General features: G+C 36.4%; 1 protein-coding gene across 17 annotated transcripts in view; it reads right to left on the bottom strand.

Moving 5' to 3' along the window:
• cacna1aa (calcium channel, voltage-dependent, P/Q type, alpha 1A subunit, a) overlaps positions 1–20,725 on the bottom strand; it is a 91,193-nt gene that overhangs the window by 59,697 nt on the left and 10,771 nt on the right. For all 17 annotated transcript variants that reach the window (XM_028041652.1, XM_028041649.1, XM_028041653.1 and 14 more), the window contains exons 2-3: positions 6,991–7,096; positions 6,641–6,780 (exon numbers count right to left, since the gene is read on the bottom strand). In XM_028041652.1, coding sequence (XP_027897453.1) covers positions 6,641–6,780; positions 6,991–7,096 — 246 coding nt within the window. The remainder of the gene's footprint in view (positions 1–6,640; positions 6,781–6,990; positions 7,097–20,725) is intronic.

Here is a 20,725-nt window from a genome sequence, read left to right as displayed (position 1 = left end):
TTTCTCAGTCATGCTACACAGTAAGCGCATTGTAGTGTGAGCTATAGCACCTTTATCAACACCAATCATCAAAGTTAACAGCTTGAGGAGGTTAAGATGTTCCTGGGTGCTGATAGACTTCCAGTCAGTCATGCTGTCTGACCCATTCTGTGAATCATCCGTACTTCCCACTTCTGTCTCTCTCTCTCTCTCTCTCTAGATCACTTTCTGTCTCTCTTTCATTCATCCTATTGCTGTAACACATGCCTTCTTTCCTCTGTTCCAAAAAGATGTGAAGTGACTCAGCAGAAAGTTAATCATGATTCTGAACTCTGCCCACTATGCTCTGATTACTACACATCACATTTAGAAAGAAAGGCAACTTTCTTTCAAAAGAAAAGCAAGAGTCAGTCGGTGAACAAAAATGCCAGTTGTGGTTTTAAATATGGGACAGCACTGGTATAATGGTCTGCACTGGTAGAGATCCAAGAATGGCTTGGTTAAAAAAAATAATAAAAATCACCAGATATTTTTATTTTTACCAAAAATGGTAATTCTACCATTGAAGAATGGCAATTCTTCAAGGGTAATTAAAGAATGACAAATTGATTCTTTAATTATCATTGAAACAACAACCTCTTTAACAATGAATCTGCATTGTAAGGAGGTAGTAACAGATCTGAAACAGCCAACTTATGAAGCAATGACAGACATTCTGTGCAGCCAACTGGTTCACTGATTTCTGGAAAAACAAAACAAAAACAAAGATGACCTTCATGGAATGCAGCCATATTTTTTTGGATGGTTCAAGCTATCTTGGGTCAAGACAGAATGGATCGCCTGAATTAAATCAAGAGTAGTTATTTTAGAACAAACTGAGAAAGTCTCCTTTTATTCCATTGTCTTTTTACATGTGTAAAAAAGTCAGCAGTGGAACGTTATTTACATAATCCCTTAATTAGTTTCATATAATTAAAAGGGAAGGAAGATGCAGGATAATATGAAGGGAGTATTAAACAACAAATGGCATAAGACATCATTGACACAATCCTGAAGAAATATTCCAGCTTAGCTGCGCAGTCAAAATTTACTATTTACTTTAGATACACTGTTGTTGATAAGTAGGAAGGCCTTAGTGTTGTCAACCATGTGCTGTCCAATGTGCTAATAGTTTATGGTTGAAGAAAGACTGTTTATCCATCACCGACTGTTTATCGGTGACCACGCTCACTAGCCTGAGGGTTCAGGCTCTCGTGTGGGGAATGAGCCATAGCACAGCAGAGAGTCAGGGGGAGGGTGTGATTGACAGCACTAAGACTCTACTCCTGGGTCTGATTGGCTACAAAGGACAGTAGGAGGCAGAGGAACTTGATTTTTAAAGTTATATATTGCAGGTTTAATGGTTTTAAACCCTTCAGTGGGGCTGAATTGAAAATAATTCTGTAAATGAGAATAAGTCGAAAGTTCTTCACATCAATGTAACAGATGAACATCCAGCCAATGTCTCACCTTTGATGGAAAGTGTTCCAGCCAAGGTTAGCATAACTAGCTATTAAAATACTTTTACACGCAATAAATAACAATAAAATGGGAAATAAATTTAATGTAGCTAAAAAAGAAGAGTTCTTAGTCAGGATTACACTGGGAGAAAGAAATGCAAAAATACAAACATAAGGTGCACTGACAGCAGACAACATGCTAGACCCTTTTTAGTGTGGAATAAAGCAAACCCTTTTTTCTATGCTTTTTCGTACACAGGGTCTGGACTCTAGACTAGAAACGATTGCTTGCTGGAAGCGTATACTCTGTTGAAGTTTTAAATAATTGGATATTATTTTACCCAACTGCTAACGTTTGGTTGTGATGAATGTAACACGCCAGCTTGAAGCTTATCAGAAATTGTGTGCACTGTAAACAACCCAGCCGGGAATAAAGCCACAACATCTTTGGCAGCAATAAAATATCTTGCTCAGACTTTAATTGCTCAAGCATTGCTAACATGGACTGAATGGCTTCCTTCACTTGCTCCACTCCCATAGCTAGACTACGGCCCTATAAAGGCAGACTACAATTCTGAAACAGCGAGGAAAATCAATATCAGTCATTCACAACTCGTCCTTCGGTTTGCTGATTAGCACGGTTGAAATTCAACCGAAGAAATCGAGCCGAATGAGAAAAATACGGAACACTGAAGGAAGATCAGATGAGAATCAACAAAATTGCATAGGAAGGCAATGACCAGACTATTGTGTTTCCATTACAGAAGATAACATTTTGAAGAAGAAAAAAAACCCAATAAAATATACGACTACAATAACATCTATGGCATCACAATAGTATGTTCAATGAAAACACACCTAAACGAAAACAATACATGTGATAATAGCTGGAAAATATGATGAAAACAACACTGATGTAAATTCAGCTTCTAAACAGCATCATTGTCACTGACAGTGTCACACCGATGAAGCAGTTCCTAATTCACACCGTCTCCACGGTTACAGGACCCTATCTCATTCATAAATGTTTCCATGGCAACAGGTACATCGGCTCATTGATAGAATCTTTGTATCACCTTGGAAACAGGGCCAAGGGAGGAGCCAGATTGATTTCTGTTTTTCTTTTTTCCCCTATTATCTCCTGTGTTTAAATATGCACATTTGTGAAATAACACAGACAGACACAAACATATGAGCACATGCACAAATAGATCAACAAGGCAAATGGGCACGAGGTAAAACATACTGGGTAAAAATAAGTACAAATGCAGAAGATGGGGTTGTTTGGATAAACCTTCGAAAAACAATTTTTTGCTCCTGAGAGACAGAAAGGCTGTCTAATGTTGAACTTAAAAAAACAAAACACAAATAAACACAAAATCTATGTCTGCACTTTAGGCAAAGGTAGACTAAAGTAATGAAAATTGAGAATTCATATACATAATTCCTACAATAATATTGTCTGATATATTCATGTATCCTTCAGCTGAGCTCATCTTAATGCAGCAAATCGTTTATGTTCACTTTCAGCAAAAGCAATATTAATTCTTATTTTCTCCAAATTTTCAAAATATCTTTTCCTGTGCTTTTTATATGATATTCTAAAGTATTTTGGATTTAGTGTGAGAGTAAATATTCTTTTAGGTGAATGTTACACACTACATTGATAAGAAGTTAGAATCTTTTAATAAAATCCCTTTCAAAAAATAGAAACAGTGTAAAAGAAAGAATGCTTGAACATCCAAAGTACAGTGTGCTGAAATCTGTTAAATGACAGCAGCAAATGCCTGTAGAATAGCCTGCACAGTATTTAATTATCCAAATACTAATGCTATGGGGAATTACAGCAATTTTTCACATTAACCTGCAGACACATTTTAAACTGGGAGAGATACTCCTTAAGGGCAACACATACGTACAGTAGGTGCAATGGGTGACAGTTGCCATGAAGCAAAAAAAAAAAGAAGTAATTTTGATTTTTAGTTGAACAAATTGTCAAAACATGTAATTTAGGCCAAATTATGACTGTCTTTACTGTAGTCAAGAAAATTATACAAAAACATTTTGTACAAAATGAAGGGGCATAATAGAATCTATACCTCATAGAAGTGACAGGACTTTAAGTTTGATAGAATAAATTTTATTTCTTTACAATTAGATCGACATAAAACATGTATTTAGATATTTGCCAAGATATGCTCTAAAAAAGAGAAACTATATAGCAACCGCTCAAGGCAGAAGTACAGCAGAGGGAGTTATTCATGGTAAGAATGGCTATAAACCAAGAGTAATTGGACTAATAATCAATATTAGAAATATTAAAAAAACAACTAGCCTATTTCCAGACTCAAACCACTCTGCAAATTTACAGCAGATCGATCAATAATACAAAACATAAATTAAATGGCATGTCAAAAGGCTACAGAGTGTAACTTTTCTAGTCATTGTATCCAGCATAAGTGACATTTTTGAGCGTTTTAAAAAGAGCAACTCAAAGAGCTAATATAGTGAGTAAAAAATGAAAAGTAATGTTTGAAATGGACATATATGTGTGGTTCCAAGTGTGTGTGTGTGCATGGACACTGGTCAGTATGTTATCAAAGGTTTCCAACCAAAGGTAGAAAGAAAGGCCAAGTAGTCTTTTATCTTCAAAGAGCTGTGAACCGCCATTCAAAGAAAGCACAACAAAGAACATGTGTGTGTGTGTGTGTGTGAGAGAGAGAGCGGACGATACGTAATGCATCACAGAAACATCCCCACAATGGCTGCAGCATTGTGTGTAAATCTTTACACCATTCACCTTTATCATAAAAAAGGAAGTGACATCAGTACAGAGAGGAGGATGCTCTGAGTCCACCACACACCAAATCCTTTTTTGTTCTTTAAATTGGTGATACATTATAGACATAGACAGAGTTTATTGTCATTCAATTGTGCTAATAATTAATAGTCCAATAAATATAACTATACTAACCTCTACTAATATAATTAGTATAGTAATACTATAATTAGTATCACTATACTATTAATTAGTATAGTAATACTATACTAATTATATTAGTATAATTAGTATACTAATATACTAATATATTGGTATATTAGCATAATACTCATAATACTATGAGTATTATTGCTGTACATACTCAGAGCATATTTTAATTTCCATTTTGAATGTCCCCACTATTCCTATTTTCTTTGTAATTAACTATCTCTTCAAAAATAACGCCTCTTCTTCACTTTATTTTTAGTCCTTTAATTCTTTTGTCACTTTCCCTTTTTCACACCTGAACTAACAAAAAAATACTACCTGAAGTGCCAGTTATCATTTTCACTGCTGGTCACTATAGTAATAATTGGACTATATTTTATCAGTTTTTGTTCTTTTCTGCCCATCCAGTAATCGTAACAAGCACAGCTTTATTTTAGGTGTTTATACTTGGGACATAAGAGCTTAAAGAGCACTCTAGGATCACTGTAATGTAAAATCTAAAATATCTCACTGACTTGAGAACAATTAAACACGATGATGAAATGAAATAACTTTAAATTCCAATTATTTCTTCTAATTAATCCTGAGGTGTAATTTTTCATGTTAACTTTAAATTAATAGAAATTATCCTCTTCCTGCTCATTACATCCCCTCCTGGTCTTCCTCGCTGCATCTTGCTGTCTCGCTGACACTTGTCTTCTCACCTCTCTCACAGTGACTCTGTTGTGCCACACTGAGAGGAGCTTGGTGTCATGGTTGCTCTTGTTAAAGCTTACGACCATACTGCCAGACGGGGAAGAACATTTGTGCCTGTACAGTATTTGTGTGGTTGTGACAAAGTGTGAGAGAGAAAACAGGTGAGCAACAGATGGCAATCACTGTTTCTCCTGACACTTCGTCTGCAAAAAAAATGGCACAATTGTTTTATATTGTTCAGAACAGAAGTTTATATCACACCTCATATGCACAAATACTGTATGTTGGAATTGTTTATTTTTTTGCAGTGCATTAAATATGTTCCTCTTCCCTGGGCAGACTGAAAATGTAACTTGTGACTTCAATGTTTTTTAAAGTGCAAAAGTTTGGAATAACTGTGTTTTTTATCTCTAGTTCATATACAATGCAAATTATTCATAGAGGTTAAGCGCACGCATATCCCAACTAACAATGTCACCTCTGCTTTTTGCTTTTTATAGACTTCAACATAGGCTTGAAAATTTGTGGGTTATACCTAAAAGTTAGGTCCACAATGTAAAAATATAATGAACTGTTAATTCTGCCAAGAAGAGCAGTCGAACAATTAGTCTGAGTTATGCCAGAAGCTTGGTGAGGGCAACATAATTATGTGGTTTTGTCTATAGCTTTCTAACAGACATTTATACTGGTGTAAATAAACAGTAGAATAATTTATGAACAACTTTGGCCCACTGTGAATTAAAGAAAATAAAACTTGTGCAAATAATTTTGTTTTGAAACATTTAAGTTTTATACTGTTTTAACAATTCACTCCTGAAAAAAAGTCACCTGAGAACTTAGATCGTTGCGTGCTGCTCTGAAGGGCAGCCCCCGGTTTTTCTAATCCACTTTTGTTGTTGCCTTCAACAAAATTATTGCGCCTTACTGTATCTAGACGTACTCAAAGTTTATGACAACTTACACATTCAACTTTGCTTTTATTTTGTCCTTCACACACTTATTTTTCTGTTTCTTTCTTCATCCAACCGTTTCCCATGTTTCTACTTGACTACCAACATGTGTCCATTTTTCTTAAACCTCCCATCTTGTCTCATCACCAGTGTCTGCTCCATCTGTCCCCCCAACCCGTTCTTGTCTCAGTATATACTGAGGTGACATTTGTTCACCACCCAGGCGACTGGCTGCCTGCGGCTCAGCTCTGTGATCTGACTTCTACCTTGCGCAGAATGGGGCCCATTCATTAAAGCAGACGAGCTGGTAAAGGACACTCAAACACGTGTGGGTGTGTGTGTGTGTGTGTGTGTGTGTGTGTGTGTGTGTGTGTGTGTGTGTGTGTGTGTGTATAGTAAATCCTGGGACATTAAAACTAACAAAAAGTGGACCCAAATGACACTGAAAGAAAAGACTTATGAAGAGACTCAGCATTTAAAGGACGCATTTTAGTGTGCATGCATGTTATTTGTCTAAAGTTACCTACCCTGTTAGCACCACCACAAAGTCCATGACATTCCATCCATTTCTCAGGTAGGAGTTCTTGTGGAAGGCAAAACCAAGCGCCAGGATCTTTATTCCGGACTCAAAGCAGAAGATTCCTATAAAGTACGGTTCTGTATCGTCCTGTGGAAGAAGACAAAATGACAGCAAAAGAATAAAAATGAGAATGAGGAGCTTTGTCACAGAAGAGTAGAGCTTGCTTTCTGAGAAAGCATTTTCAAAAATATGCATCTAATTTCTGAGCTACAATTAAGTACGACAATAAAAATGTAGAACAAAACAATCAAATTATTAACTTTGGACACGTTTTAGTCTAATGGAAGTTTGACTCACCAGCCGTTCAGACAGTGGTGTCTTGTCCCCATCAGGCAAATGTTGTTCAAGAGCTAGGACAATGCAATTGGCAATGATGGTAGCTAGAATCATCCACTCAAATGGAGTAAGGAGAGTCAGTTAAGGAATAATTGGATCAGTTTTTCAGTGTAAAATGTTTTCATACATAACCATGGCATAATTCCACCTATTCAAAACAGCACTTTATCCATAACACAATATGCATTGCATTACACAAAGTGACTGATAAAACTGGCACATAACTGGCAAAGATCATCTTCTCTCAGTTCCTCCACGCAAGAAAGAAATCCAGGAAAAACTAAAAACTGATCAACAAACACAGCATATCGTGCTTACAATATGCAAATGGGTTACATTCACACAGAAATAGAAAAATAAATATCTATAAACAGCAGAGCAAGAGTAAAAAGCAATACTAAGTGAAATCATTTCTTTAAAATGTAGCTGCTGATCAGTGATTTAGATAACTTTACTATGGTGGTAATAGTTAATATGCTGCATTATTTTAGAAACTTTAGGTTTCTAATTTAAATAAAAAGCAGTGATTATTTCTTGTTTACATATTTTAAAGTTGTGACACTCTCACACAAGCCTATGCCTAGATATGAGAATTTTTGAGCATTGAAAATAAGAGCACACTTTGTTAATTTCTAAAAAGTACACTTCTGCAATGATGCGTAGACAAATGTACATGAAGTAACAATTAAGATTCATTCCCTACTCTCACTTCCAATGCTTAACAGAAAGAAGAACTATCTGATTCCCTTGACTGTAAGTGAGTCAAAGAGACAGCAGGTCCAAAGCTCGAATGGACCTCTGTCTCGCCTCTCTTTTTGCCTCTGCTGCCTGTTTACACACACAAAAGGACACACATACACCCACAAGCTCATCGTTATGAGTCAGTTAAATATGCTCTGCTAAGTGTATTTTCTGGTAACACGTCTCCCACGCAGACAAACAAAACAAACACAGACATAGGCTTTACCAAAGTGGTAGAGAGCCTGGACAAGAGAGGTTTATTCCATTCAGCTCCATGTACAGGCTTACAGCATCTAAAAGATTGTTCATATCGTAATGTCTTCATCATAGATTGTTTCTGTCAAACAAACAGTGTTGATTTAAATCAGTGCACCTTTCTAATTAAGGTTTTTATTGCTTAACTGCATTTTGTACTCAAGTACTATAATAAAATATGGCACTGCGCTGTGTCTAGCTAATGGTGGCGATGTTTTAATTTTACATTTGGTGCTAAATTAAAGAACTATTTCAATGTGTTTTCAAGGAATTAGGAAGATATTTTATCTTTTTTATATATTTAGACTGGTTAAACCTTAGTGGGGTCATTCGACTCCTAAAGTAGATAATTAAAACGACTTTGAAATTACTGAAACCTTTAATCTCTTTGTGACAACAAAAAAGAGCACTTCTAATAATAAGGATAACTTTATGTTGAGAAGGGAATGGGAATGTCATTATACAATATAGACTGAATCATTCTATTTTGATTTCAGATTCTTTAAAAAAAATATTTTGTCCCCCAGATTCTGGAAACTTTTGTACATCACATGCAGAGGGAGGTCTTCCCCACAGCAGCATTTTCCTGCATGGATTGCCACTGCGATGGAGACAAATAAGGGATCAATTAAAAGAGAACAGAAGAGAAAAAACAGGTGTGATCATACAAAGTTTCACTTACAGAAAAATCTGACATTTTTAAGCCAACCTAATTATCACGGTTCCCGTTTGTGCTCCCTTCCTTTTCTCGCCCTCTTCATCTTTTCCCCATTTTTTTTGGTTCCATTAGCAGAAGCTATTTCCTTAGTAACAGGAGTTGACGACTGAATGTTAAGGAGTAAAAAGCAAGAGGAAGCAATCTATAGCGAAGCACATTCAACATTTGGATGCGTAAAACGGCTGTTAACAAGAATAAGAGCTTAGCTAGGTGCTGGTCCACATTATCACCTTGTCTATTTCCGATTTATTCAATCATAAGTCTGAACCAAAAAATGTGTACGCAACTGCAAATCTGAGTCCCGCCTCCCAACATTCTTTCAGCTATATGTGTTTATAAAAGCCTCTTCATGTTCATGTACTCGAAGAGATGGCATTGGGTAGGGTGTATCAGACTGAAAAGGAGAGGAACAATGGAGAAAAGGACAATAGAAAAGGAGAGAGACTGATATAGTAACAAGAGGACAAAAGGACAAATATATAAGCTGTGCATGAACCATGTGAGGAATAGCTGTTAACCCAGCAGCACATATGATCATATAAGTGTGTGAAATATATAAAGAGCAAAAGAAACTGGGTGGTTGATTTAATATAGTTAAGAGAAAGGCTAAAAATTTCATCAAACACTTCACTTTTTTATTTTTCACATGCTAATTTAGTCGTAGCATGTTTGGGAGGAAATTACGTGCCTAAAGGTCAAAGATGGGATTTTGTGACATAAGGTCTGTTTCTTTTGATCATCTGATCATAAGGAGCTGATTTTAGGGCACCTTTTTAGGTGTTGAGGAGAAAAATTGCTGTTAAAAAATAATTACTCTGTTTGAAGGTAAAAGAGAACAGCAACAAAATGATTTCAGATGACATATTAAATTACTGGATCATGTCCTTATTATTAGTGAGAAAAACAGCTGTTGTAAATGTTGTTTAGCTATGACATCTTTGTCTTTTTTTTTTGTCAGATGAAAATTATTTTGCAGGTTTAGTCTTTTTGTATTTTCAAGGTCTGTTAGTTTTTAACAGTTTGGCACCAGAAAAATTAGGTTAAGTATAATGTTAAATATAATGTGCAGCCTGGTTGGACAGATGTTCTAATATTAAAATCCAGCAGAGTATTTTAACTTATTGCAGTTCGTACTATTTGTTTTAAAAGGGCTAAGGCTGAATGCAAAATGTAAAAAACATGGGCGTAAAAAAGCAGAAGAATTCATATTTTAAGAAGAATATTGTTGCATTGGCTGGTGGTATTTTGACCAGATTAATTTCTAAAGGACAAACCAAGCCTAAGCTAAAAAAATATTATTTCAACAGACACTGACAAGGCCTTAAAAATGAATGCATATTTAATATTTTTTGTTGTTGTTGCTTTATTTCTGATTGCTTCATCTTTTACTCACATGCGGTGAACAAATTCTTGAATTTCAGACTTTGAGGTTTAAAATATTTACTGAGACAAGTGCTAATGCATTAGCAGACAGACACATGCAAAACTCAGAAGAGTTTTGATGATGACGCATAGCCTGCTATAAACCTTCAATAATGAATCTTTCCTCCCTTCTTAAAAAGCCACACACAATCAAGCACAAAACTGAGAGTTAAAGAGATGACAACACTATGTTCTCCAAAACCCATTTCATATTGTCTCTCTCTCTCTTGTTTTAGATATTATTTGCCTTGAATTATCACTGTTTTTAATCCATGCATGCATATACTTGAAAATGAGCACGATGTTCGGTTGCAGAACGATGTACTTGCAAAGGACAAAGCACGCAGATGAAAGCATCTGACATACATCAAGACACACTTCTAATGGCTTTTATTAACCTGGTCCCTCAGTACTCTACGTGGAATCTCTAATGTTCACTTCTTTGCAGCCAGTGCCTTCCTCTGATATATTTCTCCCACTATCTACCCTCCTAAACCTCCACCACTTACTGCCACACCTCTGCTTATTTTCTACAGTCTCCTTCATTTCTTTCTTCCACCTCTCCCTCTCCTGGCTCTCTCTTACATTTGTGCATTTCTCCATCATCTCCCTACTTTCTTTCATCCAACCCGCCCATCAATCATTTCGCCATCTCTGTTTAATATCGAATGAGACAGAGAAAGGAAAATGGAATGGTGCCGCGTCAGCAAATGCACAAGAACACAAACACCACAACCATATGAGGAGTAAGGGGGAAAAAAACTGGAAGAGGAGAGGAAAATGGATGGTAAAAAATGAGAGAGAGAGTGAAAAAGAAGAAGAAGAAGGAGGAAAAAAAGGAGAAGGATAAAGAAATTGTCCTGTGGGCACAGACATGGTTGAAAAGAATGAGTGATGAGGAATAAAAGAGAGAGAAAGAAGGGCGGACCTAGAGAAGGGAAGAGATGAAGAGCACACTAGAGCTGAATGAGGAATAAAGCAAGAGAATTACACAGGGGTGTGATAAGATTGCAGTATTTTCTTCTGCTGAGCCGTGTGTATACTCTGCCATAAGTAGGTTATACACACACATACACACACTGTGTAAATTTATATACTGAAGGTGGAGTCAAATCTAAACATGGGGTTTGGAGAAGCAGAGTGGTTTAAAGGTATTCATTTCACATAACTATTTATGAAATTGTGATCCACTTGAAATGAACATAGCAAAATCTATTAACTGGAGTTTGCCATATTTGCATAATGTGTAAGCCTTGTGAAGAAACTCAAAGAATAAAAAATTCAAAATTCAAAACAGTCTGCTGGGAAGACACAAATTCACCTCAACTAAAAATGTGTCCATCTGAGTTCATTCCAGTCTTCATTTCCAAAATCATTTTTTCACTCACTTGTTTTTTTTGCCAGTTGTTTATTGATTCTTGCGTTGTGTGTGAATTGTGAGACAGTTATTTTTTGTTTTTGGGCATGTGCACTGACTGATGGTACCTTTTGAATTTTGTTGTTCTTGTGACAATGACAATAAAGATTTATCTTATCTTATCTTATCTTATGAAATCTGACTACATGCTTTGTTCATGATAGTTAGCAATAAATTGTAAACAAACAAAGATGCTCCAGCATCAAACATAATTTTGAACATTTCATAGGTCCCCTCTGAAATAAATCGTGACACCATTTCTTAAGGCTGAATAGACATCCATTAAATTAAGAAAAACATTTTTTACCAAAACTGCTTTAAATTAAAGGATCCATGAAAATAAAAACAATAAAAAACTAGACAAAAATACTCATCTTCAAAGGTTTTGTGATGTTTTCAGGACACAGAGGTAGAAAAAATGCAGATCTCATAAATGTACGCCCCCTCCCTTCTTTCATTTACAAGACTTAATTTAAATCTCTAATTCCTTTCCTCTCCGTTCTTCCCACTCCCTCCTCTGTGCCCTGTTACATTATGGAGCAGTAGCAGAACAGCTCAAATAATTACTCTACGTTCTTGTCACTTCTGCCTAAGAAGCTCAGATTTGATCAGATGAATGGGATTAAGCAGTGTGGCTGAAACCCAGCTAATTATTTTGATAATCTGAAGCTGCAGAGATAAGAGGCGAAGTGGTGGAAGTGCTTCGTTTTGCTCTTGTAAGACAAAGTTTGAATAGATTTTCATGGCTTCACTCAAAGCCTGGTTTCAGATTTCCGATTACCCTGTAGTGCAGCACTGTTCATGGTTGTTAGGTGCTGTTTTTTTTTAAATGTTTTTTAAACATCTGGTTGCAATAGATATTAAAAAAGGTTGTGCTTTTCTCATGGAACATTTTTGTCTGCAAGTAAAAGTGATTAATTTGGTAGGAGACCAACACAGAGAGATGCAAAAAATACACAATTTTCTAAAATCACTATATATATATATATATATATATATACATATATATATATATATATATATATATATATATATATATATACATATATATATATATATATATATATATTATATGCATTATAAATTAGCAAACAAGAGGACCATGATAACTCTGGAGAAGCTGCATATATCAATGGTTCAGGTGGGAGAATCGGTTGAAAGGACTACTATTAGTCATGTACTCTACAAATCTGGTATTTCTTGGCTATAAAGAACAGAGCCATTGTTGAAAGGACATGATAAAAATGTCTTGTTTGCAGATTGTCAAAAGCCTTAGTAGGGACACATTAAATATGTGGAATAATTCACTGATGGTCAGAAAGAACCAAATTTGACCTGTTTGGGCTGGGCTTCACACAAAAGGCTTTGGGTAGAAGAAAACTAACAATATACACAAACATACAGTACAATCACAGCCTAGAAATGTGTAAGTGGCAGAATCGAGTTGAGTAGAAAACTTTTTTTCCCCAGACACAAGGAAATTGGGAAGTATTGACGGGAGGATGGACAGTTGCTTGAGGCAGCAAAAAACTTCACCTTCTTGTACGACAAAGACCCTAAACATACAGTTAGAGCTTCAGTAGAAAAGCTTAGAATAATGTCAATCTCTAAATTGGTAGAGACATAACCCAAAAGACTTCAAGTAAGGTGTTACAACCTTGGTTTTCATTTATTCAATATTTACTTCAATGTGTGTTCATTTATTCTTATCATTTGTGCTTTAGACATACTTCCTTTGATTAGTGTTCTCTTTCCATTCATTTACGTTACTTTCAGGCCTTTTATATTTCTTCATCTCCTTTCTCCCTTTTCTAGCTTTCTCCTTCCCTCAGCCTGACTCCCTGCACAGCTGTTGTTCATCTCCTCACTTCCTTTTGCCTGCATTCTCTCTCAGCTGCACACTATTGCTTCCTGATTAGTCCCTCTGGTTCCTATGTCACGCTCCAGTCCTTCCTCTGTGTATGTATATATATATATATAGCTCCCTTTCTTCGTTGTTTTCCACTGACACCTTCCATAAAATCACCAGCTACTGTTACCCTTATTATCTCCCTGTTAATCCTCTGTTATTCTCCCTGATTGCCTTTGTAGCATAGTGGATCTTTCCTCTGTTTATGTTTTCTTAAAAATATTGTGTTCTGCACCGATTTGGGTCTTGCTTAAAGCCAAAGATAAAATCTGTTCTATAAGGTATTAACTAACTGGGATATATATATATATATATATATATATATATATATATATACATAACAAGTAGACTTTTCCTTCACGCTATCCAATTATACACTATCTTGCATTTGCATATCACATATAACAAGAGAAAATGTAAAAAGTGTATGAATACTTTCTGCAAGGCCACAAGCAGGGCTAATTTGGTGCAATAAGCTTTCAAACTTATAGACTGAACAGTCACTTTTGCCCTTTAAAAAACCCTTATGCTGACAAAATTATGATTTCAAAATGGTAGCTCATAAACTATCATGGTGGCTCTCTCTACTTCCTACACAAAGGCTATTGTCTCTCCGTCACCCTGCCACCACCCCTCCCTCATCACCCACATATAGCCGAGCTGTCACTTTCTACAAGATGCTGACAGTGGCGTGTGCAGGAGGGAGTGTGTGTGCCCGGACAGCACGTGACATTTTTTCACATACGTTGTATGTTCAGGGAACGTAGGCGCTGCGTTAATGTGAACTGTGCTTGTATACTTGACAGTACAGGCTTATTTAAACGCCGCTTACTCCCTTTCTTTTCACTGCCAACGTGTATTTGTATGTTGAGTGAGCAGAGTTGAATTTGAGAGCATGCCAGCACACCCTGCAGGTAGAGTGGAGGCCTCCAACAGGGTATGTCTACTAACAGCTGCAACACGTGACCAAGAGGGAAAAAAAAAAACAAAAACATGAGCATAAATAAAAGAAAAAAAATCAATCCATCACAGACGCTCTCCCTCTATTTTCTCCCTCTCCACGTATCCAAATCCCAAAAATAGATCTCTTGAGCGTCACTGCGCCCCTCTCTCACACAGACGCGCGCACATTCGCAGACACACACACATTGGTCCGACCTCGACTGGAACTGAATAATTCAGCAGAGTTAGAGCACAGAGCTCAGAGAAAAGAGACAGAGAAGAATCATGAAAGGAAGAAGATCTGGATTTGGAAAAAAGAAACATTTACAATAAAGTGTTTAGTTTAAAATGAAAATGAATGACTAGAACAAAGATATATACAGTATATACTCTACAGGTAAAAGTTTCTAATTTCGCTGACCGCATTTGGTATTTCCTCTCAGTGCAGCATCTCAAATATATGCCTGAAATGATGCATCGATACAGAGACTGATCGAATCAAGTGGATCAAATAAACTAAATGTTGTGTAAAACATCTGCACACATGAGATCTGACCGCAGCGGATAGGAACTGACACCCAGAATGCTATCACGATGCATACCTAATTTTAACTCCAATTTAATATTTGCCTTACTGATTTTTTTATTTTTTCACATATTATGTCTAACACAAACACTCATCCACAATGATTCTAGAAAGGAGAAAGGCTCACACTGTAATCATCACATTTTAGATTTGCATGCAGCAAATGCTAAGACCGTGACCAGATTTGCGACGGTTTTCAGCTTGAGCAGGCATGACCGGTGACACAGCTGGTCATGTTTATACGTTTGCTGTGGTCAAATTTGTTCACATGAACGGCCAGGTGGTGCGGATCATGTGCACGGTGATGTGTCAAAGCCACAATGAAAAACATACTGGATGAATTTCCTAAACCACGAACGTAAAGTTTACAGTAACTATCATGAGGAACATTTACTGTCACCAATTGCAACCATCCTGATAAGCAGAATAGCAATCGAATATTTAAAAACCTCTGAAACTAAACTAAATGAGATTTTAAGAAACACTTATGTTACCACAATGCCTTCAGCTCTCCCTCAGAAACTATTATCTAAATAAGTTATGACCATTGAAGGCAGTAAAATCTCATCTGATTGGCTAAGTAAAAAAGCAAATTAGATGCTCTACTGATGCTCAAAAACTGTAGAGCTTTGCTTCTTATAAACAGCTCCTCTGTGCACTGGAAAAGTGTTTTGCATTATATCTGATTACAACCACAAGCTTCAAAGTATTTTACAGTATTTTAATATGAAAGAACAACACAAGGTAGCAAGAGATTATCCAGAGAATAGAAAATGACAAGTTTGAAAGGTATGGCTTTATGTATTCAGACCCCTTTGCACAGAAAACCCTAAATACAATGAAAAGCAACCCATAGTGTCCAGTTGAGTGTCATTTTATCTCAGCAGACCTGGGAAGACCTTAAAGGCTTCTGAGTAAATAAACAGCATCGTGATGACCAAGGTACACACCCAGCAGGGAGGGCAGGTAATAAACCAATATCCCAAGCTTTGGACAATCTTGAGCAGCAGTGCCCAGTCCAATATCGGGGAAATGGAAACAATATGTTCTTACTGCAACCTCAACAAGACTTGGCCATGCACCAAAACAGATAGACCGGGCAAGCAGAGCATAAATCACAAGATGCTGCCAAGAGGCCTACAGTAACTATGGAGAAGCTGTAGCGAGCCACCCCTCAAGTGGGAGGATCTGTTGATGAGACAAGTATTAATTGTAGAAGAGTGGCACGAAGACACCGGGTGTTAAAATAAAAGCAGAGAGACGTCCTCTTTTCAGTTTGCTTCAACTCATGTAGGGGACTCAGTGAATATGTGGAAGAACCTGGCTGTTTCCCATAACACCTACATCAAGCTTTTACAGCTATGCAAAACATTGTGTGGTAAGACACACATAACCCTGAACACACCATCATCTATGTAATATGCAGTGGGAATGCTTTGTTTATTAGAAACAGGGATGCTGGTTGGGAAGGTGGATTTGGGCAAAATACAAAGTATTACTAGGAAAAAAAAACAGCTACAATCTTCAGCAGACTTAAAGTGAAGTAGAACCTTTTCACAAAGCCTTAACATACAACCAGGGAAACCATTGTATGGTTTAGGTAATAGCAAATTTGGGGGCTGGAATGGACTAGTTAAAGTACAGACTGGTATTATACTGACAATCTTTGGGAATACTTGACCATTAATTTCTACAACCTCTCTCCACCTAATTTGACAGAGCTTAAATTTTAGTCTCTACCTCTCCACACCTGGTTGAGACATATTGTGAAAAAAAGCTCTTGGATATTCTACACTGAATACAAATGCACATCTTGCTTTTCTTTTCTTTTTTTTGTAAAATAGTTTGATTGTTTTTCTTTCACTTTGCAATTATGAGCTACTTTGTGTTGACTTGTGGTTGTAATGCAATAAAATGTGGAAATGTTCCAGAGGTGTGATTGCCTTCGCAAGGCGCTGTATATACAAGCATGTAATAGGAATGAGGTTTTTGTTTAAACCCCCATAATCTAATAATTTTCGAAATATGTTTTAAGATACTGAGGATGAAAGCTTTTACAAATATTATGTAACAAAAAATTAGTATTCTGAAAGATTAGAATTTATTGTTTTTGTGTGCAACTGAGAGTGTGCCTAGGGGCTAAGGATATGGATCAACTCACACATTTATTACCAGACAGCCAAAGTTACAATGTAGGCAGATTGTGCCCAAAGGATACACAGACACGTACACACACACACACACATAGAGAACAAGAAGTGTTGCATGTGTGCCAACAGACTCATGCACCTAGCAACTTTTCTGAAAACCAATTAAAAAATGCTAAACTACACTTGCAACTGTCAGACTGTTCTGCAAAATATTCCCCAAAACATCGAGACTAATGTTTTAAATTAACATCATAGAAGTCAAATAGACTCAATTCTATATAGTAACAGAAGTGTCATCTTGGAGAGCTGGAAGAGAAGGATAAGTCATATTTGAGTGAAAGGGGGAAAAAAAAGCTGTGGCTGTGAAAGATGAGAAATGACAAAACCTCAGTTCATATCCATCAAAAACAATGTCAGCAAAAGAGAGAAAAGAAAGGCAAACAAAAGGGTGGACGTTTTCTAAAGTTAGCCTTTACAGTTTGATTGTATATCATTTATATTAGTCTGAGCTAATGGAAATTTTGGGAAAAAAATCAACACATATTCCATTAAAGGTCAAGATTTAATTTGTGGTAATGCAATGCAGGTTAAACATCCCAGAATGTCCTCTTAAGTAAAAAAAAAAATAATAAAATAACATCTTAAGTACAACTTTCACAACTTAGTTTAATCTATACACAAATGGTCAATGCTAATTTTCTGCCCTCTCAATAATGTTTGTCTTCCAAACTGTTCTTGTCTGTTTCTGTTCTGAAATGGCCCCTTGCTTTATGGACCAAAGTTTCCAAAGGCAGTAGTCACCTTGTTGCATCCAATTCAAATCCTTCACCTTCATGTGAGACTGACTCATTCAAATGCCAAACTTTTACTTTACAACATTTGGCCAAGAGCCTCATGCAAAACAGAAGACTAAGAATAGCTGCTGCTAGCCAATGCAGTCTCAGACTGTGCCAAAACGTTTTGGTGTTTTCCATCAGAAGGATGGATGTCAATTGAGTTACCTGTTCTATTGTGCAGCCAGGATCTAGTTGGGGTTGGCACTAGAACTATTTGCTCATACATGACCCAGACTACCAATAAACACTATCTCAATGATCAAATCTCAGCACATCACTGCTTAAATATGAACCACATATTAAGGTTACATTCATGTTTGCCGGCTGTTATTTGAAACCCTAACACTTTGACATTTTATGTCACTTTTAACCAATTGATTTGATGGTTTCTATTCTGGTTTAGTCAGATTTGTTGATTACAAACTTTATAAAATAATAAAAAATAAAATTAAACTGTACAGTGTAATTTTAACATGTTTAAGTATTCTACAACTAAAGTCTAAGCTACATTAGACTTTTGCACACTTGTATCACTGTTCACTTATGATGGGATCATAGTAAGGCATGAAAACTAAGCTGAAATGTAATTTAAATTGTTTTAATTATTGAAAAACGGTGAGGGGCCACCACTTGGCTCAGTGGTAGAGCAAGCACACCACAAGATGAGGCTAAAGTCCTCACCAGAGTGGTCACCGGTTCGATTCCCAGCCCTGGTCCATTTACTGCATTTCTTCCCCTTCTCTCTCTGCCATTTTTCTTCTCCAATCACTATTGAATTTCTGCCATGAAAAATAAAATACATAAAACAAACAACTAGGCGTGGACCACTTACCAAGGTTTGGAAAAAATCTGATTTTAAAGTTGCAAACAGACATGAATAATTGTTGCCAAAATGGCCAAACACTTCAACTTTAGTTTAATCAAACAACAAGACATGTTTCCAAAAATTAAGGTCTTATTCCATGAGTGCTTTCATAACGTAATATTTGGGTTTTTTATTGACCTTTTAAAATCATGGCTTAATATTAAAATCAAGTTGCCAAGTAAACAACATTGATAAAGCAATTTTAATTTAATCAATGTTTTGTTATTTCATCTGCCGTAGTAATAATTGTTGAATTTTTTTTCTTTTCATTAAAAGCTATTACATGTTATAACTTTTTTCTTCAGCTCTTGTCTAAACACCAGTATCCTGTGAAATGCTGCTCTCAAACATTTGTTTACACTGAAAAATGTAAAAGAATTGGAATGAGAAGGTGAAGATGTCACTTTTTTTTCTCTGTCAACAGAACTTGTTTCAAGCCACACTTGTTACTTTCACGCTGGTCCAAAGACAAGCAGCAGCACTTGGACATATTTAGACTGACGAGAAAACATCATGTGAGCTGTCCGGCGAAAAACGAGCAAGGAAAAAGACAAGAAAAGACTGCATGAAAGAACACAGATGAATACAAGACAACTTCTACAAACAGAAGTCAAGTATCCTACATTATCAGCTGACAAAAGCAAGTTAGAGAACAGCAAATTAATAATTTAGATCCTGCAGTGAATGTAGATCACCACCTAAAACTACCCTGGTCCCTTTCTCTTTTCCTGCTTCTTGACTCATTTGTGCATCTCTCTTTCCCCTTTTGTCACTCGGCTTGTCCTTATGACTTTAATTAAATTATGACTGACACAATGTCTGTGGCTGATAAAAGGGCAATGCCAATATTTCATAATATTACCTTCTTCTAACATTGGCCAGAGTAAGTTATGAGTTTTATAAAAATAGAATATGTATTCCTAATGACAGACGTAGAATTATAATAGCCTAACTATGCTCTTTAGTAAGTATTGTCCAATTGTTCATATTGCTAAAGAGAGATTAGAAAACAGAGATTGCTCATTAACAATATATATGTTTGTTTTATATTACGTTGTTGGCCTAATGAGAATGTCGATACAAATTAAAAGCTAGTAAGCAGGTAAGCAACATACCTTTCATAATTTTTATGCAAGTAACCAAAACGCTGCCTGGAGGAAGGCAATCAGGCTACAGAAAGAAACACACACACACACACACACAGCTACAAGTATTTCAGGTTGTCTCTACCAGCAGCTTCCCACCTCTGGGGCCTTGAAACATTGTCCTTTCTCTTTTGAACATTGATCAAGCTCAGTCAAATTGGATGGAGTGAATCTGTGAACTCTTATTTTCAAGTCTTGCTAAAGGTTGTGAGTTGGATTAGGTCTGAAATTTGACTCACATAAAAAATATCTTAAATCCAAACAATTCCATTGAATTTATGGCCTAGTCTCAAGTCTGCTCCAATCTCCAAGAAACTTTCTTCCAGTTATTGTGAGAATTTAGCTCTTTTCATCTTTCCATTAACCATGACCTGCTTTTCTGTTCATGCTGAAAAAAAGCATCTCACTGCAAGATACTGCCACCACCTTGCTTCACTGAGTGTGTGGTGTGATTCCTGTGATGTGCAGTAGGTCTTGTTAGTTTTCGTCCCCAAACATTGCATATGGCACATGGGCCAAAAAGCTCAACTGTGGTCTCATTTATAGAGGATCTTCTTACACATTCCCGTTGTGTCTCCTACTTTGCTTTTGGCAAATTGTAATTAGAAATTCTGATAGCTTACTTTTACCCATGACTTTTTCTTGCTACTTTTATTTAGTAATTGTGTGACTCCTAAAATAGGTTTAGTAACACTGGATTTTATTTAAGG

This window comes from Xiphophorus couchianus, chromosome 16 (genome assembly GCF_001444195.1).
Source record: "Xiphophorus couchianus chromosome 16, X_couchianus-1.0, whole genome shotgun sequence".
Lineage (NCBI taxonomy): Eukaryota > Metazoa > Chordata > Actinopteri > Cyprinodontiformes > Poeciliidae > Xiphophorus > Xiphophorus couchianus.
The sequence above is the reverse complement of the archived record's forward strand: the minus strand, read 5'-3'. Positions and strand labels throughout refer to the sequence as shown.